The following is a 27501-nucleotide window of genomic DNA, read 5'->3' as shown; positions in this document are numbered from 1 at the left end:
ACTAAAGCACGAATATTTACTATGATGTATTGGACTGATCGTTGTTGTACCTTACTGTGGCTGTCACTCAGAAAAATTACCCGTTTATTCCTACTGTTTCCTGTCTGCCTACCAGCTCTATATTCATATTAATAGACCAGCCCCGCTCTCATGCGATTTAACTTTACGTCTGGGGCCTTACCCAACTTTCTGAAAGTCCAAGTAAACCACATCCATTTAGTTACATCGTCAAAACAAAAAATAGATCTGACGGGCATAGTTTCCCTTGGAAATCCATGTCCAGCTCTCAGTTATTCACAATCATGAATTTCTTCTCCTATTAGAAGAATTTCCAAAAATGAACAAAAAAGTTCAAACATCAATAAAACTAAGACGTTTTGAGCTTCACTGGACGGGGCAGGGGGAAGAGGTTGGTCATTTCATCATCCCGCCACTGTCAACCAGAGCGCGCTGAAAGGTCAGTGAAGCTGGGAGCTCCGCTGTACTCTCAGATACAGCCCCGAGCCTGGCAACTGCTGTCAATCTTCAACTGGCATCAAAACAGCGAGAAAACTCCGAGTTTCAAAACGTAATTCAACCACTCGAATTACACACTACTTGCTATTTTAATTACACGTTCCCACCAACAGCAGTATTCAGCTTTGATTTTAAAACTGCTCAAGTTATTTTGCGATCGAGAGATTTCAGCGCCACCGCTGCCTTACTCTCAATGACATTACAGTTTGCTTATTTCCGAAATCCATACGGTCACTAAAAGGTGTACAAAGTTAAAAATCACACAACACCAGGTTATAGTCCAAATAAACCTGTTTAGTATAACCTGGTGTTTGTGTGATTTTTAACTTTGTCCAGCCCCGTCCAACACTGGCACCTCCACAACATCACTAAAAGGAGTAACATCACAAACAAATTAAAATCGATCGCCAGTCACTTTCCCACCACAATAGTAAAACATATGACTTTTAACGATAATAATTAGCGGTTACCATTCCATCCGCTAATTCAGCGCAACATATTACAACCCAGGACACAAGTAACAAACACCTGAAAACACTTCAAGGCCAATTACCTCTTTCCTTTCTTATGCCAAAATAAACCTGGTTTGAAAATACTACAGCTTTATATTTTAACCAGAAGAAAGTTGATCTTACAAAACAGTAGTATTATTTTATTAAATGGCAAAACCTTCTTCTTGACCAGTACATTGTCACTGAAATATGTTTAAGGTCATAACCAATGAACATTTGCGGTGAGGAAAATACAAATTACACACTGCATCCCACATTGAGTTGTACCTAAGTGAGGATGCTCACTGTGGCCTTTTCCGAGTCTCCTACCTTAGTGGACATCCTCTCCACGTGCCCCAGGAATTGCACTGGAAACTCTGATCTTTACAAACAGCAGAACCACGGGTTCTGAACATCACTGTTCGATTGCTCACCCAACATCACGTTATTCCCTCCTCATGAAGGTTGTTGTTTCCCCAAAGCCAATGCTGCTTCTGAATACACTGAGACCCCTACCACCCCCTGCTGGATGTCAATTGGAATCGCTTTGCCACATTCAAGCTGGATAAATGATGGCCGAAGTTGATAAGCGCTTTTGAATTTCAAGTTCTCTAGACTCAACATTACAAGCGTGACACGCCAAACATAAATGCCACGCTAATTCCTGGAAAGATTCATGCGGAGACAAAACTTAGAAACGTGTCTAAACAACTAATATTAAAAGCTGGCTGTTTTAAAATGCAAATAACCAATATTCGTAATGTGGGAAATGTTGTTTAATGCCACATACAAGAAGCACATGTATCACAGCGAATAAACGGGAAATATTTAGCTGCAGCTGGAAAGAAATAGCTCTATGGTGTTTTTCATCATGGGGATGGGAACACTTTCAAATATTTGGCCTCAATCTCAATCAAATAATCTCATTTGATTTGATGTGATTTATTATTGTCATATATACCTAGGTACAGTGAAAAGCTTCATTTTAGTTCAGCACAGGCAGATCTTACCATACAAAGTGCATAAGGGTAATAGAGGAATGTAATATTATGGCTGCAGAGAAGATGCACAAATAATGAGGTCATTAACTTTGAAATGTGAAATGTCCATCCAGTAGTCTAGTAACAGCGTGAAAGAAGCTGTTCTTAACCCTGTTGGTCCGTGTGCTTAAGCTTTTGTATCTTCTGCCTGACAGAAGAGGTTTGAAAAGATTATAACTGGGGTGGGAGGGGTTTTTGATTACATTGGCTGCCTTTTTGGGGCAGCAAGATGCCTAGATGGAATCAATGGATGGGAGGTTGGCTTGTGTGATGCAGTTATTCAAGTTCAATAAAAATATTTACTTCTTGTATTTCTCATATGCTGCAAATCCACATTCCTCTTTTTTTTTCTCATTCCACTCAGTCTGGTTATCTTTTACTCTGTTCTTTGTCATCACTGTCTCCACTTTCATCTTCCATTAAGTTGCTCCCCTTTCCTGTCTTGAGTGTCCTTGCAGGGGCCAATGGATCTGCAGTCACTGTGAAAAACAGGGAACTTGGAAGGAAAATCTAAAAAACACTTGAAGCACTTCTAATAACAATCAGACAAAATTGGTTAATAGGTCTATTCTTTCCAATTCATTAGTTTAAAAAATAATAATAATCAATGTTAGAGTACCCATTAATGGTAGCAATTCCAGGAGATTGTGAAATTAAGTAATACAACAGTTTCCTGATTTTTAAACATTCACGTGTGGAATGTGGGCAGAGCTGGCTGGTCAGTTATTGTCCATCCCTAGTTGTCCTTGCGAAGTTGATGGTGAGCTGTCTTTCATGAAGTGAATCAAATTGGCTAAAGCCTGGCATCTGAGATTCTCAGGACCTCCGGGGAAGGCTGAGAGCCATCATCTACTTGGCATTTTAGACGGAGGATTGTTGCAAATTCTTCAGCCTTTCCTTTCATACTGATGTTCTGGGCTTTCCATCATGGAGGTTGAATATATTTGTGGAGCCGCCTCTGCCATTGAATTATTTAATTGCCAACATCAATGTGGACTGCAGTGCTTAGATGTGATCCATTACTTCCAAAATCATTACCACAGTATATCACTTGTTGTTTTTGATGTTTGGCATGCAAACAGTCCTGTTTTGTAGATTCACTAAGTTAACACCTTATTTGCAGGTGTGCCTAATGACCTACTGCACCTCACTAATACTCAGTTTTGAGCTGCTAAGATGTTTGAAATCTATCCTATTTAGTACCATTGTTTTACAACATTATACAACAGCAAGTATCCCAATGACAGGAATTGACCTTGACAAGTCACTCTTACTGATACTGTCATGGACAGTTATATCTGCAGCAGACAGTTTGGCTAGGATGAAATCAAAGTTTACCTCTTTGTTTTTTCCTTCACTGCCTGTTGCAAACCCAGTCCAGTTGTTATGCCATTGAGCAGGTTAAGTCCTCAATCTGTAGAGGTGCTGCTAAGCCACGTTTGAAGGTGGACATTAAACTTTCCCATTCAGAATGCATTGTGCTTCCTTGCCACCATCCCAAACCAGTCGACAGGACTGAGTTTGCCCTTTACACTGCCAATGTCTAGATCAGTGCCAGGTGATTCATCTAGTTTTTACACTTTCAGCAATTTGATACAACCATGTAGTTAACCACCCTCTGAAATAGGATGTTAAGTGTCAACTGCATTGCTGTTTTGGACACCATCACAAAGAACAGCAGATTTTGTGAACCAGGTGAGTTGTAACAATAGTTTCATGGTCATCATTAAACTTTTAATTTCAGATTTGTTCTTTCCAAATTCAATGAGAATATTCCAATATTGGGATTTGAACCCAAGTTTCCAGAGGATGACTAATCCTGCACAGTGCCATTGTTTTTCCCAAGCAAAGAAAAATATTTGACTTGTTTACAGGTAATTAACCTCGGAACAAGTTACAATTGTATTCTTCTTAGCACAGTTATAACAGACGATAATTGAGCATAAACTTTTCTGTAGACTTACAATAAACTGAATGGAAATTTAAATGAAAATCCAGAACTCAAACTTGTAAATAAATTGTAACATCTTTCTTATTGTAAAAGAACCATTGATTTGTGCCTTTTTCACTTCAAAATGATTCTAATTTCTTTACTCCATGTTGCTTTTATGGCTTTTCCCAGTGTTTCCCTGTTCCTCCACAGGGTGGCAATGTTGAAGTCCCTGCAGATGGGAGTTTTTAGAAATCAAATATTGAGAGCACTTCCACTTTTATGTTAATAAACTAGCTGCAAGAAACTTGAAAAAATATCCTAAGTGAACTGTAGCTTTGTTTTTAATGGTGCAAACTGACCTCTCAGGACCTTTTTTATCACACTCTTCTATTTTGATAAACTATAGATTTTTTTTAAGCTTGATATTTCATCAACGATAATCCGTGTGTGTGTCTCAATCTTTATTTTGCTGCTGGTAAATGATTTTAAAAATCAGTGATAAAAAATGTGTTTTACATAGCTTGCTATTCACCAGGCTGATTTCAGAGATGGCAGCTTTGTCATATAAAGAGAGACTGGGTCAACTAAGCTGGTCTTCACTGCAGCTTAGAAGAATGAGGGGATCTTATTGACATGTATAAAATTCTGTCAGTGATTATGTTCCCCCAGAGCAGGGGGTCAGAGGGAGGGAGGAGTGGATAGCAAGAAGTATTTTTTCCAGAGTGGTGGACTCAATTCCTAGGGGGTCACGAGTTCAAAGTGAGGGGGAAAACTTTAGGAGAGATATGCGTCGAAAGGCTCTTTGTGCAGAGGGTAGTGGGTGCCTGGAATGCGTTACCAGCGGAGGTGGTAAAGGCAGGCACGAGAGTGTCATTTAAGATACATAAATGGGCAGCGAACAGCCACATTCAGACCCTTAGAAAATAGGAGACAGCTTTAGATAGAGGATCTGGATCAGCACAGGCTTAAAAGCCGAAGGTCCTGTTCCTCTTCTGTAATTTTCTTTGAGTTTAGGACAAAGTCACAGTCTCAGGACACATGGGAGATTATTAGAACTGAGATTACATCATTTCTAGATCATTTTACCACTATTTCCATTGCTCAGCTCTGAAGGGAGCCTAATGATACAAACAGTTATAACTTTTAATCACTGTGAACAGTGTTAGTTACATATTAGCCCAAGTTGTAAATATTTGGCAGATCTAGCCCCATGTGAAACTATACTAATAATAGTATTTGTGGATTTGCATTTATTTTCTCAGCATGCATGGAAGTAAGCTGCTGTTCATAGCAAGCATTGTCTTTTTTTTTGGGAGGGTGAGTTATGAGAAAAAGTAAGTATTCCCTCAATAAATTTACCAAGTCAATTTGGATTAAATCCATATTGGCAGACAAAGTATCACAATTTCCACACCCTGAATGGTCAGTTTATTTTATTATGTTCTTAAAACCATAAAACAAATGTCATTCACCTTTTGCTAAATTAAACAAATGCAACCCAATGAGTTTAAACTTTATCTGCAGGTTGGACTTGTATTTTCACAGTTTGTTCCCAGTACTTTGATGTAATCTTCTCTGGTTATAGTCCATAATTATTTGGACGAGAACAACTAAAATCTTCCATATTCAGTTGCTTCTGATAAAAAGAAGTCAGTGGATTTTCAAAAGGTAGAAACCCCAGTTGGATTTAAAAAGTTACATTCCCAGTTTGATGTGTAAAGGATGCTGGCTGAAAGAGTGTTTTTCAGTTTAGTTGTACCTTTGAGCACAAGGGATGGAAAATATTAAATAACAAATGTTATTAACAACGCCATCAATTTTCTTTTATGAAACATCTGTACATATGTACAAAATCATACAAATGGCAGGAATGTTCGTGTTTCTGTCTTACAATCTCATTTGCCATCAAGTAATGCTTTGATGTCTTTCACTCCATATTCATTTGCTACAGCTGTTGCATGGTCCAAAGCATGGATGATGGCCAGAATTTTAATCACTTGCTTGATATTCTCCCTAAAGTAAATCAGTTTGAAGACAAGAAGTTACATTCACAAAATTAAAATAAAATTGTACACAACTGTACTGCAGAACAGTTCTTTATAATTACAGGATATTAATTTTTTTTCAGTTGTGTACAAAGTTTGGACCAAAACAGATGGCAGAGATACTGCAATTGTACTTCTGAAGTAGGCAAATTAATTGTTCAGATTTATTTTCGATTATTTTGTACTTCAGCACATCCACAAAACCAACTCAAACCACAGACTGCAGATCCAGCAGTCAGGAAACAGATGACCTCTTTTTAGCAAATGCCAATATGGATTTCCTTCTATCCGTTTCACATACTTATGAAATACTCCCAAGTTATAAAGCAATGTGCTCAACTCAGATTTGAAGGAACAAAGGTGCCCTGGCATGTGAGGCTATAAAGTAAGGTGAACTCCAGGAATTCAACAGTGGTTAGATCCTTCCTCACATTAAAAAAAAGGGGTCAATGAGTGGGGACAACTACCTTCATCAGAGTTTTTGGAGCAAATCATCCATCTCATTAGCCATGAAGGGTGCACGCAAAAGTACTATAACATTCAAAATGGGACTGGTGAGAAGGGAAAAAAACCCCTAAAAATACAAATTTATTCCTAATCACATTGAGCTTAAGAAAGATTTATTGAAAGCACATTGCACCATCACCACAGCCCTAAAGACAGGGGTGCTACTTTATAGCATTACTTCTTTTTTTATTTGTTCATGTAATGTGGGTTTCATCAGTCAGACCAACATTTCATACCCACCCCAATTGCCTTTGAGAGGTGGTGGGGAAGAGTCTTTAATAGCTGCAGTTTTTGTTATCGGTACATCCACACAAATCATGCAAATTGTTAAATTACAAACTGATACCCCATCTAAATATAGCAGATACAAAAACCATATCCCGTTAACCAATTTAGATTCAGGTATTATTGCGGATGGTAAATTAAAACAAGTGCCTATATTTACCTCGCTGTACGTTTTTCTACATCAGAGCAGCCAAGGCTTAGCCTATAGATGGTATCGGCCAAGTGAACAAGGTAACAGCAGAAATTTTCCATCTGTGGGATACTCTTGTCTCCTTTTAGGTTGACAAACCATTGTTTTGGTAAACAGGTGATGAGCTAAAAGATAAAAGTAGCATCGTGATATCCATCGTCATTTTACTTGAAACCAATTTCTTTTTTACAGTTATGATTCCAGAACAGTGAAGTTTAATGTACACTTTATACTATGATTTGGAGACGCAGGTGTTGGACTGGGGTGTACAAAGTTAAAAATCACACAACGCCAGGTTATAGTCCAACAGGTTTAATTGGAAGCACGCTAGCTTTCGGAGCGCCGCTCCTTCATCAGGTGATAGTGGAGGACACAATTCTAAGGCACAGAATTTATAGCAAAAAAGCTATAAATTTTTTGCTATAAATTCTGTGCCTTAGAATTGTGTCCTCCACTATCACCTGATGAAGGAACGGCGCTCCGAAAGCTAGTGTGCTTCCAATTAAACCTGTTGGACTATAACCTGGTGTGTGATTTTTAACTTTATACTATGTTAGCTCAAGATACAAGGAGAAGCAGAGAAATGTACAGCACAGGAGGAGTCCATGCTGCCTGCACTACCTTTGAAACAGCACTCATGCTTATCTCTGACTTTGTATCCTATGTGCCCCATATCAAGTGATATTCCAAATCCCTTTGAAAATTATTAATAAAATGCTTCCACCACATTTTTGGCAGGAAATTGCAAATCCTAGCAACACAAATAAAAAAAAAGTCTCATTCCACTGGATCTATCCCAATGATTTTGAATCTATCTGGTAATTTATGCTCTCACCAGACAATGTTTTCTATCTACTCCGTCCAACCAGTTCAAAAAAATCTTGCTGAGATAAGGATTCTGGGTAATCCAAGATGGAGGATGGGAAATATTTCTGGCTGTAATAGCTGCTCCTTTTCTGAAGTATTTTAGGTGTTGAGGCGATTTGATTAGATTAGATTCCCTACAGTGTGGAAACAGGCCCTTCGGCCCAACTAGTCCACACAGACCCTCCGAAGAGTAACCCACCCAGACCCATTACCCTCTGACTAATGTACCTAACACTATGGATAATTTAGCATGGCCAATCCACCTGACCTGCACATCTTTGGACTGTGGGACGAAATCAGAGCATGCGGAGGAAACCCATGCAGACACTGAGGCTGGAATCGAACCTGGGACCCTGGTGCTGTGAGGCAGCAGTGCTAAACACTGAGCCACTGTGCCGTCCCTCGAATTCCAGGAGCAGCAATTACTGTTTTATATGCTGTTGCATTGGTTTGGAACTTTGGAGGAAAACAAAGTCAAAACAAAAGCATTTTTAAAAGGGAAGGAAGCAAATGGTGAGGTCAGTGCAGAAAAGAGAGAGAGAAAGAATCCCACATTGCTAACTGACAGAGTTAGCAGTTACTGCCTTTGCTGTTGAATTCATGTATTACTGGACATCGGAGTGTGTCTGGGAAAATTAAAATAAGTGAAATTCACAACTGATCTTTGGGAAAGGTCACAGCACAGAAACAGATAAGTGTATTTTAAGCATGGCCTTAAAATAAGTCTGCAGTAGTGAGTAGAGTGGCTTCTTTCTTGATTATATACTTTATTGAGCTATGTCTCTTGATTAAACTTAAAATATAAGCCATAAGTATTAACTTATCCTGGAGCAGTGTTTTGAAGAGGAATATTTTCTGGGTCTGTAAATTGAAAGAAGCAAAAATGGCCCTTAGTAGAGTGAATATGCTCTTCTTGTCGGATGTGGGAGTTTAGGGAGAATTTACGGGTTACTGAGGATTATATCTGCAATAAATTCCTTTGGTTGCGAAACCAGTCAGATCGAATGGACTGGTTCGAGTGGCCGTAAGAGGCAATGAGGAATTCACAAGAGCGAGGGGATGTGATGGATGGCAGTTCCAGGAAGGGGGGGAAAAGTCTCAGATACAGTCACATAGATGGGTTAACTCCAGGAAAGGGAAGAGAGGTAGGCAGGTAGTGCAGGAGTCTTCTGTGGCAATCCCCATTTCAAACAAGTATGCTGTTTCGGAAAATGTAGGGGGTGATGGATTCTCAGGGGAACATAGCACGAACAGCCAAGTTTCTGGTATTGAGACTGGCTGTAATGTAATGAGAGATAGGTCAGGTTCCAAGAGATCGATTGTGTTAGGGGACTCTGTAGTTTGAGGTACAGACAGACGTTGCTGTGGCCAGCAGCGAAAAATCAGAATGGTTTGTTGCTTCCCTGGTGCCAGGATCAAGGATGTCTCAGAGAGGGGGCAGAATTGTCTCAAGGGGTCATTGTATATATTGGAACCAATAACATAGGAAGGGAAAAGGTTGAAATTATGAAGGGAGATTATAGAGAATTAGGCAGGAATTTCGAAAGGAGGTCCTCGAGAGTAGTAATATCTGGATTACTCCTGATGCTACAAGCTAGTGAGGACAGGAATAGGAGGATAGTGCAGATGAATGCATGGCTGAGGAGCTGGTGTGTGGGAGGAGGAGTCACATTTTTGGATCATTGGAAGCTGTTTTGGGGTAGAAGTGACCTGTGCAAGAAAAATGGATTGCACCTAAATAGGAAGGGGACTAACATACTGGCAGGTTTACTAGAGCTGCTTGGGAAGATTTAAACGAGTAAAGGGTGGGACCCAAGGAGATAGTGCGGAAAGATTTCAATCTGAGACTGGTACAGTTGAGAACAAAGGCGAGTCAAACAGTCAGGGACAAAGCAGAGAACAAGGTAGGACTGATAAATTAAACTGCATTTATTTCAATGCAAGAGGCCTAATAGGGAAAGCAGATGAACTCAGGGCATGGTTAGGAACATGGTACGGAGATATCAGAGCAATCACAGAAACATGGCTCAGAGATAGACAGGATTGGCAGCTTAATGTTCCAGGATACAAATCTACAGGAAGGACAGAAAGGGAGGCAAGAGAGGAGGGGGGGAGTGAAATTTTTGATAAGGGATAGCATTACAGCTGTACTGAGTGAGGATATTCCCGGAAATACATCCAGGGAAGTTATTTAGGTGGAACTGAGAAATAAGAAAGGGATGATCACCTTATTGGGATTGAATTATAGACCCCCTAATTGTTAGCGGAAAATTGAGAAACAAATGTGTAAGGACATCTCAGCTATCTGAAAGAATAATAGGGTGGTTATGGTAGGGGATTTTAACTTTCAAACATAGACTGGGACTGCCATAGTGTTAAGGGTTTAGATGGAGAAGAATTTGTTAAGTGTGTTCAACAAAATTTTCTGATTCAGTATGTGGATGTACCTACAAGAAGGTGCAAAACTTGACCTATTCTTGGGAAATGAGGCAGGACAGGTGACTGAGGTGTCAGTGGGGGAGCACTTTGGGGCCAGCAACCATAATTCTATTAGATTTAAAATACTGATAGAAAAGGATCGATCAGATCTAAAACTTGAAGTTCTAAATTGGAGAAAGGCTAATTTTGACGGTATTAGGCAAGAACTTTCAAAAGCTGTTTGGGGGCAGATGTTCGCAGGTAAAGGGATGGCTGGAAAATGGGAAGCCTTCAGAAATGAGATAATGAGAGTCCAGAAACAGTATATTTCTGTTAGGGTGAAAGGAAAAGCTGGTAGGTAAAGGGAATGCAGGATAACTAAAGAAATTGAGATTTTGGTTAAGAAAAAGAAGGAAGTATATGTCAGGTATAGACAGGATAGATCGAGTGAATCCTTAGAAGAGTATAAAGGTAGCAGGAGTATACTTCATAGAGAAATGAGAAGGGCAAAAAGGGGACATGAGATAGCTTTAGCAAACAGAGTTAAGGAGAATCCAAAGGGTTTTTAACAAATATATTAAGGACAAAAGGGTAAACTAGGGAGAGAATAGGGCCTCTCAAAGATCAGCATGGTGGTCTTTGTGTGGAGCTGCAGGAGGTGGGGCAGATACTAAATTGTATTTTGCATCAGCGTTTACTGTGGAGAAGGACATGGATGATATAGAATGTAGGGAAATAGATGGTGGCATCTTGAAAAATGTCCATATTACAGAGGAGGAAGTATTGGATGTCTTGAAACGCATAAAAGTGGATAGATCTGCAGCATCTGATCAGGTGTACTCTAGAACTCAGTGGGAAGCTAGTGAAGTGATTGCTGGGCCCTTTGCTGAGATATGTGTATCGACAGTAACAGGTAAGGTGCTAGAAGACTGGAGGTTAGCTAACGTGGTGCCACTGTTTACAAAAGGTGGTAAAGACAAGCCAGGGAACTATAGACCAGTGAGCCTGACGTCAGTGGTGGGCAAGTGGTTGGAGGGAATCCTGAGGGACAGGATTTGGAAAGGCAAGGACTGATCAGGGATAGTAAACATGGCTTTATGCATGGGAAATCATGTCTCACAAACTTGATTGAATTTTTTGACAAAGTAACAAAGAGAGTTGATGAGGGCAGAGCAGTAGATGTGATCTACATGGACTTCAGTAAGGCGTTCGACAAAGCTCCCCATTGGAGATTGGTTAGCAAAGTTAGATCTCATGGAATACAGGGAAAACTAGCCATTTGGGTACAGAACTGGCTCAAAGGTAGAAGGCAGAGGGTGGTGGTGGAGGGATGGTTTTCAGACTGGAGGCCTGTGACCAGTGGAGTGCCACAAGGATTGGTGCTGGGTCCACTACTTTTCATCATTTATATAAATGATTTGGATGTGAGCATAAGACGTATGTTTACTAAGTTTGCAGATGACACCATAATTGGAGGTGTAGTGGAAAGTGAAGAAGGTTACTTCAGATTACAAAGGGATCTTGATCAGATGGGCCAATGGGCTGCGAAATGGCAGATGGAGTTTAATGTAGATAAATGCGAGATGCTGCATTTTGAGAAATCAAATCTCAGCAGGACTTATATACTTAATGGTAAGGTCCTCGGGAGTGTTGCTGAACAGAGAGACCTTGGAGTGCAGGTTCATAGCTCCTTGAAAGTGAAGTCACAGGTAGACAGGATAGTGAAAGCAGCGTTTGGTATGCTTTCCTTTGTTGGTCAGAGTGTTGAGTTCCAGGAGTTGGGAGGTCATGTTGCGGCTATACAGGACATTGATTAGACCACTGTTGGAATATTGCGTGCAATTCTGGTCTCCTTCCTATTAGAAAACTTGTTGTGAAACTTGAAAGGGCTCAGAAAAGACTTACAAGGATATTGCCAGGAGGATTTGAGCTATAAGAAGAGGTTCATTAGGCTAGGGCTGTTTTCACTGGAGCATCGGAGGCTGAGGGGTGACCTTATGGAGGTTTACAAAATTATGAGGGGCATGGATAGGATAAATAGACAAAGTCTTTTCCTTGGGGTGCGGAAGTCAAGAACTAGAGGGCATAGGTTTCGCGTGAGAGGGAAAAGTTATATAAAGGAGACCTACGGGGCAACTTTTTCACGTAGAGGGTGGTACGTGTATGGAATGAACTGTCAGAGGAAGTGGTAGAAGCTAGTACAATTGCAACATTTAAAAGGCATATGGATGGGAAAATGAATAGGAAGGGTTTGGAGGGATATGGGTTGGGATATCTGGTCGGCATAGATGAGATGGGCCGAAGGGTCTGTTTCCGTGCTGTACATCTCTATGACTCTATGTGTTCTTCACCTTCTCTGTTCTATGTTAAACTCTCTACTTTTAAATTCTATCCTTGTATTCATAAACTCAAGTAACCTACAGCTTTAAAAAAACCCAGCTAATAACAGCCTCTAAAATTAAAAGTACTACTAGTCTCGTGGCACGATTTTAATTCCATGGATGAGTATTTTCACAGTCACATTTGAACAAATATAACAATAAAGCACTGAAGGCTTAGAACAGGTTGGAGTATGACTTGTTCAACATCTAGCACCCATTAGTGAGCAACTAATAACAGTTAGTTATTACTCAGTGGCAACAACCCATCAGGCTAAGAGTTCAAGACCCAGTATGTTGGCTTAAGCACAAAATCTAGATTGACACTGGAATACACTGCGACAGAAGTGTTACATTATTAGGCATCAGCTTTTGGAAGAAACATTAAATCAAGGCCCCATCTACCCTTTCAAGATTTGAACACACTATTTCAAGAAAAGTAGGTGAATTCTACCGTGTTCTGACCAACATTTATCCTTCAAAATACCTGAAGGAGACGTCATCTATGAGACTTTGCTATGTCTGAAATGACCGTGTGCTTTCCAACATTTCTTTTAAAACAGTTATTATTGTGGTGGCTATAAAGTGGATTGGCAAATTCTGAAGATATTATCTAAATGCAAACTCTTTCTTTTGTAAAAGTTAATTGTACTGCATAATGTTTAATATTGCATGGGGAACCCAAGACAGATATAAAGTTAGAACATGGAATCAAATGTTCAACTCTACATTCTCATTTCACAAGTGTTGATATAAAGCTGAAAAGAACAGAAATAAACAGCAGAGAAATTGCCTTGGGATCCTTAAAGCTTTTCAGTGTGTACTTCAGTTTACTTACACTCTGACATTTCTTCAGGCTGTCATCTCCAGGATCTGAGTTCTGAAGAGCGAGAAGAATGTAGCGATTTAAAAGACTATCGACTGTTAGCTCCTGCAATGTTCGATTTGAGATTATGCCAGTCCACTGCAAAATGTTATCCAATAACTGAAAAAGTAATAAAATTTAATAAATTAATTTGAAAGCTATTGTTTATGTCAATAATTTGAGGCTGGCAACCAAATTGAAGCCTATTCTGGGAAAATATTTTCTATTCAAACATATATCGCAAGATAGAAATTTTCCTGTAGCTGATGGAATGTGTTTGTCATATTCTGTTATGCAATAAGATCTTTTAAGAACAATGGAGAAAAAGCAAACTAACATTTCACTAGCACAAATCCAGACAAAAAAAATGCACTCAGATCATATTAATCTATTGCTTAGTTTGTCTGAAAATAAGTCCTTGAAACAAAATAAAATCTGTGCTATATTATATGAATGAAGCATGCAACGGAAATTGATTCAAGAAATCTGCACAGCAAATTATTTGTCTGAAAACATGGCAGACACAACTTGCTTGCAGAATCACAACAGTTGCAGAGATAATACACTATACTTTGAAGACTGCCATTTTTGACTTCGTTTGATTCAAATAATTCATATGTGCAATACTTCAATCTCTCACCTAAAGAATGTTAAATACACTCATATGTACATAAAGAGTGGAGCTGGAAAAGGCACAGCAGGTCAAGTATCATCAGAGAAGGGGAGTCGATATTTCAGGATGGAACTTTTCGACCCCCCTTCTCCTCTGATGTTGCTTGACCTGCTGTGCTTTTTCCAGCTCCACTCTTTATCCATTCTGACTCTCCAGCATCTGTAGTCCTCACTATCTCCATATATATTAATATGCCAAACAACAGAAATAAAACATCTCAACTGAATCTGTAGCAATCAGTAGATTCAGATTAATACAACTAATGCTGTAAACCTTTGAATTCAATGAGGTATTCATACTTGTCTTCACAAATTGAATAGTCCCAAAGCAATGTTATTATAAAAGTAGCACCAAAGGCACTGTGAAATGAAAGAACAGTACAGGGCAAACGCCGTATCCGCAGAATCATTTTCTGTGGTTTCAGTTACCCGCAGTTTACTGCGACCCAAACAATTTACAGGGAACATTCCAGAACCAGGGACCGGGGGCTGCCGGGAAGGTAAATTTCCTATTTAAATGAATCGGTTCTATTCTATCCGCAATAGGTCTTGGAACGTATCTCCCGCGGGTATGGGGGGGACTATTGTAACATTAAAATAATACATTTTTAAGCTCTCACCTTAAGTGCTGACCAAAACTGTCGCTGAAAAAACAGGTAGGGTCCTGAGTTCTTGTTCTCCAGCACACTACAATAATACATCAATGAGTTACTTAGATTTTTTTCATATAAAAAGCATGACATAAAACATACAATTTGTTATACACTTAATCCAAGTTTTGATTGGGAGTAAAATGAAGGTAGAACACTTGAAGGTAAAATCAATGCTCATTAAAGTGAGGGACATTAGCACAAGTAAATTACCATTTCATTTCTTCATGTGCCTAATGTCAGTTAAGCAAACCTTTATTAACTGGCATTTATGGGCCCAGGAGTGTACAAGTTGATCAAATAACCCTATGCATAGAGTTCCAAATACTTTACTTACAGCAGACTCACAGAAATGTGGTTGACTCTTAACTGCCCTCTGGACAATTAGGGACAGGCCATAAATACTGGTCTAGCCAGTGATGACCTCATCTGTTAATGAATTTAAAAAAACTGAAATAATAATGCAACTTTGCCTTTAAATAAAAACTTACCAGAGATTCTTCTCACTTATATCCTCAACTGACTACTCTGATATCGTGGAGATTGCGTTAATACAGTAAACTGTTATTTGAGGTGTATAATTTTAGCTGGTTTATTGATAATGCCAATTCACAAGGTGTGGTTAAAACAAAATTTGCTGTAACTACTGTCAGAACAGATGAGAGACTAAAACATGACAAAGACACTGTTCTAATCTCTTCATGCACCTTCCTTGCACTGCCCATTCTGTAGTCACTGTTGAGATGTTCATGAGGTAGCTAAAACTGAAAAAGGAAATTTAACTCCATCTTGGCTATCCATCCAAAATGACTCTCTATTCCTTCTTTGCAAATATTTCTTAAAGAATTTCACTACCAACAGCCTATTAGAACACTTCTGGGCTTTTCATGAAATGCATTCTATATATTCAAAGTGTGAGTGCACTCGTGCATGCACAAGAGAGAACTCTTTAGCATCAAATTTAGTAGATATTCACTTTCATTTTCCCATTTTAATTGCTCGTTATCTTTCAAGTCCACCTTTTCCAAACCATTTTGGATACCTCCTGATACTTCCTTTCAAAATTGAGAATTCCAAATTTTAGCACTGTTTTCTTTTAATTAAGGCTTCTAAAACTTGCAGTTCATTAAGATTATAATTGCTACCAGCTCAAGTTTCCACTGTGTTTCAAGGCCAGAACAGAACACAACACTCAAGTTGTGGTATGACTAGAAAACCACATCCCAATAAAGTTAAAAATCACACAACACCAGGTTATAGTCCAACAGGTTTAATTGGAAGCACACTATCTTTCGGAGCGACGCTCCTTCATCAGGTGATTGTGGAGGGCTCGATCACTGTATTCTAACAGATGAAAGGCTTAACAGACAATCAATTTTTCAATGTATAATTTCAGTTACATCACACTGCAAATTTTTGCTATAAATACTGTGTTATGATCGAGCCCTCCACAATCACCTGATGAAGGAGCGTCGCTCCGAAAGCTAGTGTGCTTCCAATTAAACCTGTTGGACTATAACCTGGTGTTGTGTGATTTTTAACTTTGTACACCCCAGTCCAACACTGGCATCTCCAAATCACGTCCCAATAAGACTGCCTCTGATCTGTATGCTTCTGTTTTGGCTAAATAGTTCAGTGTTTTTCAAAAATTATTGCCAAAAGAACCTAGCAGACTAACCTATTGATTCTAGAGCCCTACAATGATAGATCTGAATAGCATTTAATACATTTCTGGACAAATGGTTGGTATTCCAAGTTTGAAGCAATGGGGACTCAGACACTAGGTACAGGGGTTAAATTAAGATTAAAGCAGGACAAGGAAGAAAAACAGAAAGCGAGTGGTCTGACAGCTCCCACTGTCTCAGCACAGTGAATCATGTGTCAGAAGCCAGTTAGTCATCATCCAGAGGAAAGGCAATCGACTAATGCAAAGCAAGGGACTCACTCATTCAGAAGCATAGGCCGCAATGTCATGGAAGAGTGAATTCTGCCACGAACAGGGTCATGGTCATGCTATAAATTTAAATACCACTGTCTTATCAACCTCTCTTCACTCTTTTACTTTTTCTGCACTGTGCCACCTTCTCAAAACAGTTATCAAGCATGATAAAAAAAATGACAAAATTGGGTCTTACTAGCAAGCTTTAACTGTTTAATTTCATATTTAGAAACAGTACACAGGCATCCAATCTCTGCCAGAACGTCACTGACCATGCTTCCGAAGTACCATTATTCCAGTATATATAGCCACACAAAGCGCTATTTTCCATGAATTCATATATATCAGTAGCAGTCTTATGGCAATCCTAACCTTCTTCAGCAGTTGGTCTCGGTATCAATTCATGTAAGCAATTATATAATGAAATGACTGAAATAATCTGAAATGAGTTCTAACTTATTACTAATTCATGTTTCAACAGTACAAATTGGACCGCTAAATTCATGGTATTATTTAATGGCGTGATTATCCATAATCCCAAGTAAGCCCCCCATTATGCACACACATGGCCTTTGATGTTAACTGGATGTGACAGGATGCAGGAAGTCTATGGATGCATATGCATTGTTGACATCACCAAGAAGGGGGCAAAGGAAAAGTGGGAACTGACTAAATGAGCTTTCCCTTTCAGTGGTGTCTTGAGCGTAGATCTCAACCGCCATTCCTGTGCAGTGGTTGTCACACAGCCACTGTATCGGATAGGGCCTTTCTGGATGGATAAGGAAAAATCCATCTTCTTGTCTGGATATCAAAATGACCAATAAACTGCCTTTGCATATGCATATAGGGCTGGTGATGTCAGCTGGCTGCATTGCTATGTTTCTATGGATGGCACGGTGGCACACTGGTTAGCACTGCTGCCTCACAGCGCCAGAGACCCGGGTTCAATTCCCGCCTCAGGCAACTGTCCGTGTGGAGTTTGCACATTCTCCCCGTGTCTGCGTGGGTTTCCTCCGGGTGCTCCGGTTTCCTCCCACAGTCCAAAAATGTGCTGGTTAGGTGAATTGGCCGTGCTAAATTGCCCATAGTGTTAGGTGAAGGGGTAAATGTAGGGGAATGGGTCTGGGTGGGTTGCTCTTCGAAGGGTCGGTGTGGACTTGTTGGGCCGAAGGGCCTGTTTCCACACTGTAAGTAATCTAACCTAATCTATGCATGTGTACTCATTGCTGTACCTACTGGTAACATTCACAATAAATGGGAAATTTCCTTCAAAGAGAGAAAGTGAGGTCTGCAGATGCTGGAGATCAGAGCTGAAAATGTGTTGCTGGAAAAGTGCAGCAGGTCAGGCAGCATCCAAGGAACAGGAGAATCGACGTTTTGGGCATAAGCCTGAAGAAGGGCTTATGCCCGAAACGTCGATTCTCCTGTTTCTTGGATGCTGCCTGACCTGCTGCGCTTTTCCAGCAACACATTTTAAGCAAATTTCCTTCAAAGCCAAGTTTCAAGATTATTGGTCAGCAAAAGCTGTTTTAATACAATTTGCTTTAAAAACATACAATGTCTTTACCTACAGAACAACAACAACATATAATCCATTTAGACTGCAATATTTTACTTGGTTTCCATTGGAAAGCTAAAATATCTTAAAAGCATTTCAAATGTAAGATCAGTGACGTAACAGCACTAATATTGTAAGGAAAACTGGGAACAGGAAACCACGAATGCAGAAAACAAAAGGGCCCCATGTTTAGTAAAACACTAAAATTTAAATGGACAGCATTGGTTACACTCGAAAAATATTTTCCATTTGGAATCACTAATCTGCCCTTAACTGTCACTAAGACCTCCCTCAAGTTCTTTTAATGCTCATTAATATGTAATAATGATCTGGCTCGGCTGCCATTTATTTGCTTAGTGGACTTTTACAACAATCAAAAGTATTTACATGATTACTTCCAGGCTACATTTTTATTTCAGAGTATTATTGAATTAAACTTCACCATCTATCAGAATAAGATTCAAACCCATATTGTCCAGAACATTACCTTGATGTCCTAAGTTATTAAACAGACAAAAAAAACCAAAGAACTGCAGATGCTAGAATTCAGAAACAAAAACTGCTGGGCAAACTCAGGTCTGACAGCATCTGTGGCGAGAAGGCAAAGTGGTTCAGGTGGAGTGACCCTCCTTCAGAAAAGGTCTTGAATGGGTCTGTTCTGAATAAGAGTCACTGGAACTGAAAATGTTAATTCTGCTTTCTCTCCACAAATACTACCAGATCTGCTGAGTTTCTCCAGCAATTTGTTTTGGTTCTGAATTATTAGCCAACTGACATTACCATTCCACCACTATCTCCCCACTAAGTTGGGAATTGGAGTGACTGGAGGTGTTATCTGGGTCACCTACTACCTGAGCTCAATGAGCCAAGTTTTCAGCTAAAACCTTTTCCATCACTAAACAATGAATGTTAAATCTGGCAGTAACAGCTGTACTTAAATTGTAAATTGATTGTAATAAGACATTTATTTTCTTAAACCAATATACACATTTAAATAAAAGCTTTATTTTTCTAGTAATGCAAAGTTTCAATGCTGCCAAACTCGCGAGTCATGAAAATTTCCCTGACATTTCAATGCGGTCAATTAGTGCTTGGCGAGCAAGGGAGTTGGTCAACAACAGGTCAACTTGTGCCATCAAGGGCTTTAATAGTGCTATATTAAAAGCTGCTACGATTACAAATAGAGAATGCAGAGGATGGATCAGGCAGAGTTAAAGGAAAGATTGACAGTTGCATTCAGTTCTTTTTAGAAGATAGGCTCAGCAATGCAGAGGAATACAAATGGGCTAGGAAAGGACTACAAATGCATAATGAGCAGGAGTAAAGCTCACATGCCACTTATGGTGGACACACACACTTCCTCTGGGAATGAAATAAATGCAGCAGCCATATCTGATGAGAGATGGTCTCTGCATAAAGACAGACAGTATAGCTTGCCCACCCAAAGGGAGCCTGCTGTGGGTATCCAATGCAATGCTGTAGCAAAACCAGAAGACCACCTCCACATATGCTGTAGTCACTAGCGTATCACAATGCTTGAGCACACAGATTGTCACATAATTGCACATAGATTGTTAGTGGGTGATTTTTATTTCGTATAAGCCACTGTGCTTGCTTTGTACACCTCTATATTTGTTGAAATCCATGGGAAGTGCCTTTTTTTCCTCCTCTCATTCATGTTTGGAACTGCAGCTAGCACCTCTGACCGTGATCCTTTGGTACAAAGCCATTTCACAGCTCAATGTACCCTGTGACCTCTGAGTCATTGTAAAGAGGTCAGCTACCTTGTCTTGTATCACATGATCAACATATTAAAGGATGTGCTGAGCTAATGCTTTGTCATGCAAACTACTCTCCTTGCCAACCTCACAAAGTCATTAAAGCACTTCTAGATTTGGACCTATGTTCATATGACCATTCCTGCAAATGCTTACTTCATTGATCACCTCCAGCCACACTGTCCTCATCAACCTTTCTGGTCTTCTCCTGTCCAAGTAATTAGGTGAAGAAATAAATATTGCCCTTTATTGCAAGAGGGATAGAGAATAAGAGTACAGAAGTACAGCAATTCTAAAACTATACTGTGGTATAACAGCATACTTTGTACTGTTTTTGTCTCCCTGTATTGGATGTAGTTCAGAGAAAGATTCCCATGCCGATTCCTGGGACAAAGGATTTGTCTTACAAGGAAAGCTCATCATAGAACTCTTGACAGGGATGAATTTCATTAAAAGCCACATCTCTACTTGGAGACATGCATTTATGACAAGGACTTTGAGTATACTTTTGCAAACGAGCGAGTCAAATGTGTCCTTTGTCGTGGGTTAATGATCAAGGCCATCATTCTTACATTTGCATGGCCACTGGATATTGGGTCCAGATGTAATTCTCCCTCATCCTCTTCCTTGAAGGCAGCAGTATGCCTACTCCTGTGGTTCATTGCCAGTTCAACTTCTCTGCCGCAGAACATTGTACACACAATCACAATATGGGAGACCCTTGAAGACCACATTAAAGGAATCTTCAGAATAACCTAAGTGCTGGACCATTAGTTTATAAGCCCAACTATCTGCTGAATGTTCACTCTTCTTGTCTGCAGGTGAATGTAGTCCTCAGCCTTGGTTTTGGGATTTAGCACTAATGTGAGCTGACATATATTTAGTAGGCGAGCTGTTGTCCAGAAAGGGTTTTTCCTTTGCACAAACAAATCAAAGAATAGCAGCTGAAAAATAAAGGTGCTGAAGAAATTCAGCAAGTCTGGCAGCATCCGTGGATAAACAAAGTTAATATTTCGAGTCTGGACTGACTTTTTTGGAACATTTTCCAGCATTTGCAGCACTTTGCTTTTATTAAGTAACGTAAGTTTCTTGGAACCTTGTGTACATCTGGAGGATCCTTCTGCAGCAGTCACCAACATTTTAAACAGTGATGGAGTGAAAGACTTAGCTGATCACAGACATACCTAGCTGCTGTGAAAGAGAGCTGATGACTAAACACAAGCAGCCTGTTAGTCTATGAAGACCAAACCTGAGGGAATCCTGTCATGGAGTCAATCCAATTATCTTCCTAGACTCTCTTGCTCAATCAGAGAAAAACCCTATGCATTTCCATGCCCTTTCAAACAAAGCACTTGTTGGCTGCTTATTGCAACAATAGGACATCTGTGAGATGTCAACCAGCAACCCAAGTCAACCCTTAGAAAGGTTCTGTAGTCCACAAATTAAGCACTACAGTCACTTCACTGACAAGGCAATGACCACCCATCACACTTCAGTGGCCCTAATTCTTCTCCAGCATACTATGCAAATCAACAACCGCTCCCAACTTTACAAGCGTGATCTTCTGAGATACTGGTGTCCCATTACGTCTATGTAGCTTAGCCTCTGTACTCTCTGAGCTGGGTATGGATTCCTTTGAACATTCAGCTGCCTTACTGTCACTATGTAACCTCCATGTAGACATCATGTGTCACTGGTGCTTCTCTGCCAGTTGCTGGGCCTCGTGTAGTTGATGCAGTCTCTCACTCTCACCCACACACTACCAGACTGGAGCAGCCAAACTTAAAGTGCTGAGCATCCGTCATTCGTTGCAATCGTCATGGCGCAATGGTTCTCATCACACATACATGGCCTGTATATGCAGCATGGGACCAAGGAGATAATCATTCAATTTCAGTCCTCCACACAGATCTTCCACTCAGCAATCCCAGTTCAAGGTTCCAAGCCTTCAGATATTTTACCTGAGACCTCCTGCTTGCAAATGATGCAGTACTCTATGACTGACCGTTACAGGCAACTGCTGCTCAACTCATGGCTTCTTTGAGTAGTCAAACTGTGGACCCGCTACGGAACCTGAGTGTCCTGGGGAAAATACTAAAACTGTATAAAAGTGAGGTCTATGGACTGCTGAACAGGCTCTCATAAATACATGTCACTGGCCTACTTGATCCTAATTCACCCACCTGACTGTCTTGAGAAATCTGTCCAGCAACAGGAAGCTGATGGGGAATCAGTTCTTCCACTATTTTACTGGCACCCCCGACTTCAAGCATGTCACCATGGGACATGTAAAATTCTACCCAATGGGATCTGACTTTATAACGGTAGCATTTATGAGGGAGTTCAAAATACATCAAAAATTGGACTACGTTTTACCTGTATAAAATGCACCATACTATTTCCCCAGACACAAGGAACTACACATTCCAATACAGACAGAAAAATGTTGAGTAGCAAAAAAATCCATATGTAGAATGTGAGTAGAAAAGCATTAATCTAAAGGCACAGTATTTCACATATTTCATTCCAGTTCACAGGTAGTATGCCTTCACCCACACAAGTTAAACGACGCAAAAATACACTTGCAGCATTAAATTAGATCGACCATCTTGCACGTGCACAGTGAACAGGTTTCATGTTACCAAGCACTCAAACTACAAAAGTAATTGAATTCCATAAATTAATACTTGGTACACTAAGTTTCTGCATTGCAAATGTTTTCAACAGGAAAATATTTGAGCTTCTAACACACTCTTAAGGTTTCCATATTCTCTTATGAAAATATTACAATGAATACCATAAACAATAATGTACTAATGTGCATGTGGGGAACAACAATGAACAGACAATTACATCCAGAACAAGCAAATAGCCAGACTACATAATATTCTTGAATTGGAGGAGATATATAAAAGGTGGATTCCTGGATCATCACTGAAGATATTTATGGAGCTCAATTTATTATTAAATGAGGTAATGGACATAGAAAAAATGTGAAGCAGTTAGATTACTCACCGAAGTAACAATCAACAGGAAAGTAATTTCCTTAGTCAAGCTGCTAGATGATTTGGTTATCATCTAACTAAATCATCAACCAGAAATTGCTCACTTCTGTGATTCAATGCAAGTTTGGGGCAACAGTTTGGCATCAAAACCACAGTGCCGTGTAACTGGTTTGCTATATCTTACAGAATTCAACCATATTGGAATAAGGCAAGGAAAATTGCACAATCATAAGTTCATATTCAAATTAATATACTGTTGGTTTGAAGAGAAATCTTGTTACATCCCAGTCTGGATAAAATGGCAGGACAGTAAAGCATTACAGTGTCATTAGATAAAATTAGCTGTACATTGGATAATTCAGGAGATTAGTCCAATTATTTTTGCAGCCAGTTTTGATAATTTATTCAAGTGAATTTAAATTCAAGAAATAACTTCCTGCCCAAAAGTTGATTTTAACGCAAGTGAGCATGTCATAAAATTCTGTGCTCCATATATCGCTTGAAATAAGTAAAAAGGAGTCAAAATATTATGTAAGTTAAGCATAAAATACAGTAGGAACACTTAAGGTTTGAGATTTTGAAATCCAAGAAATAAAAATCTGTAGATCACACATTTGGAAAAAGTAAACATACCTCTTTGGATAAAGTGGCACAAAAACATCTTCATCCACTGCTTTCCTGATTCTCAAGATGATGGTCTTTAGTAAAGTCTGAGAAAATTTGAAGTGGTTTATTCTTTTCAAATTAAAACAATCAGTGTGCTGGCATTGTACACAATTAACACTTACAAAATTAAAGTATGAACACAGTAAAATAATGTTCAAGGATTAATATATATTAAGCATATATTAAAATTACCAGTCAGCAATAACTGTCTAACCCTGAACTAAGGGTTCTCCATTTGAAAGAATTTAAATATAATTAGATTAGATTACTTACAGTGTGGAAACAGGCCCTTCGGCCCAACAAGTCCACACCGACCCGCCGAAGCGCAACCCACCCAGACCCATTCCCCTACATTTACCCCTTCACCTAACGCTACGGACAATTTAGCATGGCCAATTCACCTAACCTGCACATTTTTAGACTGTGGGAGGAAACCGGAGCACCCGGAGGAAACCCACACAGACACGGGGAGAATGTGCAAACTCCACACAGACAGTCGCCTGAGGCGGGAACTGAACCCAGGTCTCTAGTGCTGTGAGGCAGCAGTGCTAACCACCGTGCCGCCCTAGGCTAATGCTTCAGTTCTGTACTGAAGGAGTGCAGCACCATCAGTTACGTCATTGTACAGGTGAACCACAAATCTGATATTTAGCCTCTTGAGCTAAAATATTATACAGTATTATTCAAAGGGAGATTTTACTTGTGTACCATCAATCCTTCCCTCCTGACAGTACACAAGAATTGGTGAGCGCATTTTCATATATCATCGATCACTGCTGTCAAACAATTAAGCCATTGCAAAATCCATCACCCATAATTTCAAAACGGTTAGTATTGTTAGTGTGCTCTACATCTATTAAGAGAACATAAAACAGTACAGCATTGTACAGGCCCTTCAGCCTACAATGTTGTGCCGATCTTTTATTCTACTCTAATATCAGACTAATCTACATATCCTTCATTGTGCTATCTTCCATGTGCTTATCCAAGAGTCGCTTAAATGTCCCGAATGTTATCTGACTCTACCACCATTGCTGGCAGTGGATTCTATGCACCCACCACCCTGTAAAGAATTTACCTCTGACATCTCCCCTAAACCTTCCTCCAATCACCTTCAAATTATGCCCCCTCGTAATAGCCATTTCCGCTCTGGGAAAAAGTCTCTGGCTATTCACTGTATCTATGCCTCTCAACTTGTACATCTCTACCAAGTCCCCTCTCATCTTTCTTTGCTCCAATTAGAAAATTCCTAGGTCCCTCAACCTTTCTTCATAAGACATGCCCTCCAGTCCAGGCAGCATCCCAGTAAGTCTCCACTGCACCCTCTCTAAAGCCTTCACATCCTTACTGTAATGAGGCGACCTGAATTGAACACAATATTTCAAGTGTGGTCTAACCAGGACTTTATACAACTGCAGCATAACCATGTGGCTCTTAAACTTAGTCTGCTGCTAATGAAATTAAAAATCACACATCATCAGGTTATAGTCCAAGAGGTTTATTTGGAAGTACTAGCTTTTGGAGCATGGCTTCTTCATCAGGTAGCTGTGCAGCATAGTAAAGGATCACTGTATCATGCATGCAACTGATATGATATATTAGACAATGTAGATGCTGTTAAGATTTTCAACTTTTAGAATGGATTGCAGGTTTCAATTCATTAACTTCCTTCAAGTCACATTTTCAAGATAACTTAAGGTTTTATAAAAAAAAGGTGACATCTCAGCTCAGGCAATGCATTGAAGGTGTGAGGTTAGAGTCTGTCTGTATCCCAATCTTGAGTCAGACTGGTTCTATTTCCAAAGTAGGAATTTATAAAATGTTACATGGATATCATCTTTTTTTTTATAAAACCTTAAGTTATCTCGAGAATGTGACTGGAAAGTAGTGCTGGGATTTACATATTATTGAACTGAAACCTGCAACCCATTCTAAAAGATGAAGACTTAACAGCAATCTCTGTTTGCTCAATATATCGTATCAGTTGCATGTGTGTGTCTTATGATCCTGCTCCACAGCTACCTGATTAAGGAGCAGCACTCCGAAAGCTAGTACTTCCATAGGTGTTCAAAGTTTGTGAGAAGATTTGTAGCTCGGGTGCTCGTTGTTGTGGTTCTGTTTGTCGGCGAACAGAACCACAACAGCTAGTACTTCCAAATAAACCTGTTGGACTGTAACCTGCTGTTGTATGATTTTATCTTTATCCACCCCAGTCCAATACCAGCACCTTCATATCATGGCCTGCTAATGAAAGCCAACACACCATATGCCTTTTTGACAACCCTATCAACATGGGTGGCAACTTTGAAGGATCTATCGGCATAGACCCCAAGATCCCTCTGTTCCTCCACACTGCCAAGAATCCTGCCTTTAACCTTGCATTCTGCATTCAGCATTCAAATTCAACCTTCCAAAGTGAATGACTTCACACTTGTCTAAGTTCTACTCCATCTGCCACTTACCAGCCCAGTTCTGCGTCCTGTCAATGTCTCGTTGAAAACTGCAACAGCCCTCCATACTATCTACCACTCCACTAAACTTCGTGTCATCAGCAAACTTAATATCCCACCCTTCCACTTCCTCATTCAAGTCATTTATAAAAATCATGAAGAATAGAGGTCCCAGAACTGATCCTTGTGGAACATCACTAGTCACAGAGCTCCAGGCTGAATACTTTCCATCTACCATCATCTTCTGTCTTCTATGGGCCAGCCAATTTTGTATCCAGACAAACAGATTTTCATGCCACCTTATATTCTGAATGAACCTACCATGGGGAACCTTACCAAATGCCTTGCTAAAACCATGTGCACCTCATCCACTGCTCTAACTTTAATGTGTTTTGCCACATCCTCAAAGAATTCAATAAGGTTTGTGACACATGACCTGCCCCTCACAAAGGTATGCTATCTCTAATCAAACTATGTTTTTCCAAGTAATCATAAATCCGGTCTCTCAGAATCCTCTACAATACTTTACCCATGACAAAAGTGAGACTCACTGATCTGTAATTCCCAGGGTTATCTGCATTCCCTTTCTTGGACAAAGGAATAACATTTACCACCCTCCAATCATCTGACACTACTCCAGTGGACAGTGAGGATGCAAAGATCATCGCCAAACGTGCAGCAATCTCTTCCCTCGCTTCGAGTAATCTAGGGAATATCCTAGCTGGCCCAGGGGATTTATCTATCGTTATGAGTTTCAAAATTTTCTGCACACCTTTATTCTTAACATCAACCTGTTCGAGCATATCAGTCTGTTTCACGCTGCCCTCAGAAACATCAAAATCCCTCTCAGTTGAGAATACTGAAACACTGAGTGGCATGGTGGCAGAGTGGTTAGCACTGCTACCTCACAGCACCAGAGACCCGGGTTCAATTCCCACCTCGGGCAACTGCCTGTGTGGAGTTTGCACATTCTCCCCCTGTCTGTTTGGGTTTCCTCCTACAGTCCAAAGATGTGCAGGTCAGGTGAATTGGCCATGCTAAATTGCCCGTAGTGTCAGGTGAAGGGGCAAAAGTAGGGGAATGGGTCTGGGTTGGTTGCTCTTCGGAGGGTCGGTGTAGTCTTGTTGGGCCGAAGGGCCTGTTTCCACACTGTAAGCAATCTAATCCAAAAAAGTGCTCATTAGGGACCTCCACCACTTCCTCTGACTCTGGGCGCAAGTTCCCTCCACTACCCCTGATTGGCCCTAC

At 40.0% G+C, this 27501-nt stretch overlaps 2 protein-coding genes across 6 annotated transcripts in view; both read right to left on the bottom strand.

Annotated features, from left to right (window-relative positions):
• LOC122555374 (sorting nexin-9-like) overlaps positions 1–1483 on the bottom strand; it is a 96148-nt gene extending 94665 nt beyond the window's left edge. For 2 of the 4 annotated variants that reach the window (XM_043701320.1, XM_043701321.1), the window contains exon 1: positions 1338–1483. In XM_043701320.1, coding sequence (XP_043557255.1) covers positions 1338–1349 — 12 coding nt within the window. In that variant the 5' untranslated portion in view covers positions 1350–1483. Of the gene's footprint in view, positions 1–1069; positions 1161–1295 lie in introns of those variants that run through there. The other 2 variants (XM_043701322.1, XM_043701323.1) reach the window with 2 other exon arrangements.
• A 3915-nt stretch (positions 1484–5398) lies between these two features.
• The window catches only part of paxbp1 (PAX3 and PAX7 binding protein 1), a 52128-nt gene continuing 30025 nt past the window's right edge, over positions 5399–27501 (bottom strand). For both annotated transcript variants that reach the window (XM_043701318.1, XM_043701319.1), the window contains exons 14-18: positions 23771–23847; positions 14828–14894; positions 13509–13655; positions 6978–7132; positions 5399–5993 (exon numbers count right to left, since the gene is read on the bottom strand). In XM_043701318.1, the coding sequence (XP_043557253.1) occupies positions 5876–5993; positions 6978–7132; positions 13509–13655; positions 14828–14894; positions 23771–23847 (564 nt within the window). In that variant the 3' untranslated portion in view covers positions 5399–5875. The remainder of the gene's footprint in view (positions 5994–6977; positions 7133–13508; positions 13656–14827; positions 14895–23770; positions 23848–27501) is intronic.

The sequence above is a fragment of the Chiloscyllium plagiosum genome, chromosome 12, assembly GCF_004010195.1.
Source record: "Chiloscyllium plagiosum isolate BGI_BamShark_2017 chromosome 12, ASM401019v2, whole genome shotgun sequence".
NCBI lineage: Eukaryota > Metazoa > Chordata > Chondrichthyes > Orectolobiformes > Hemiscylliidae > Chiloscyllium > Chiloscyllium plagiosum.
Note: the sequence above shows the minus strand (reverse complement) of the source record. Positions and strands in the feature narration are given on the sequence as shown.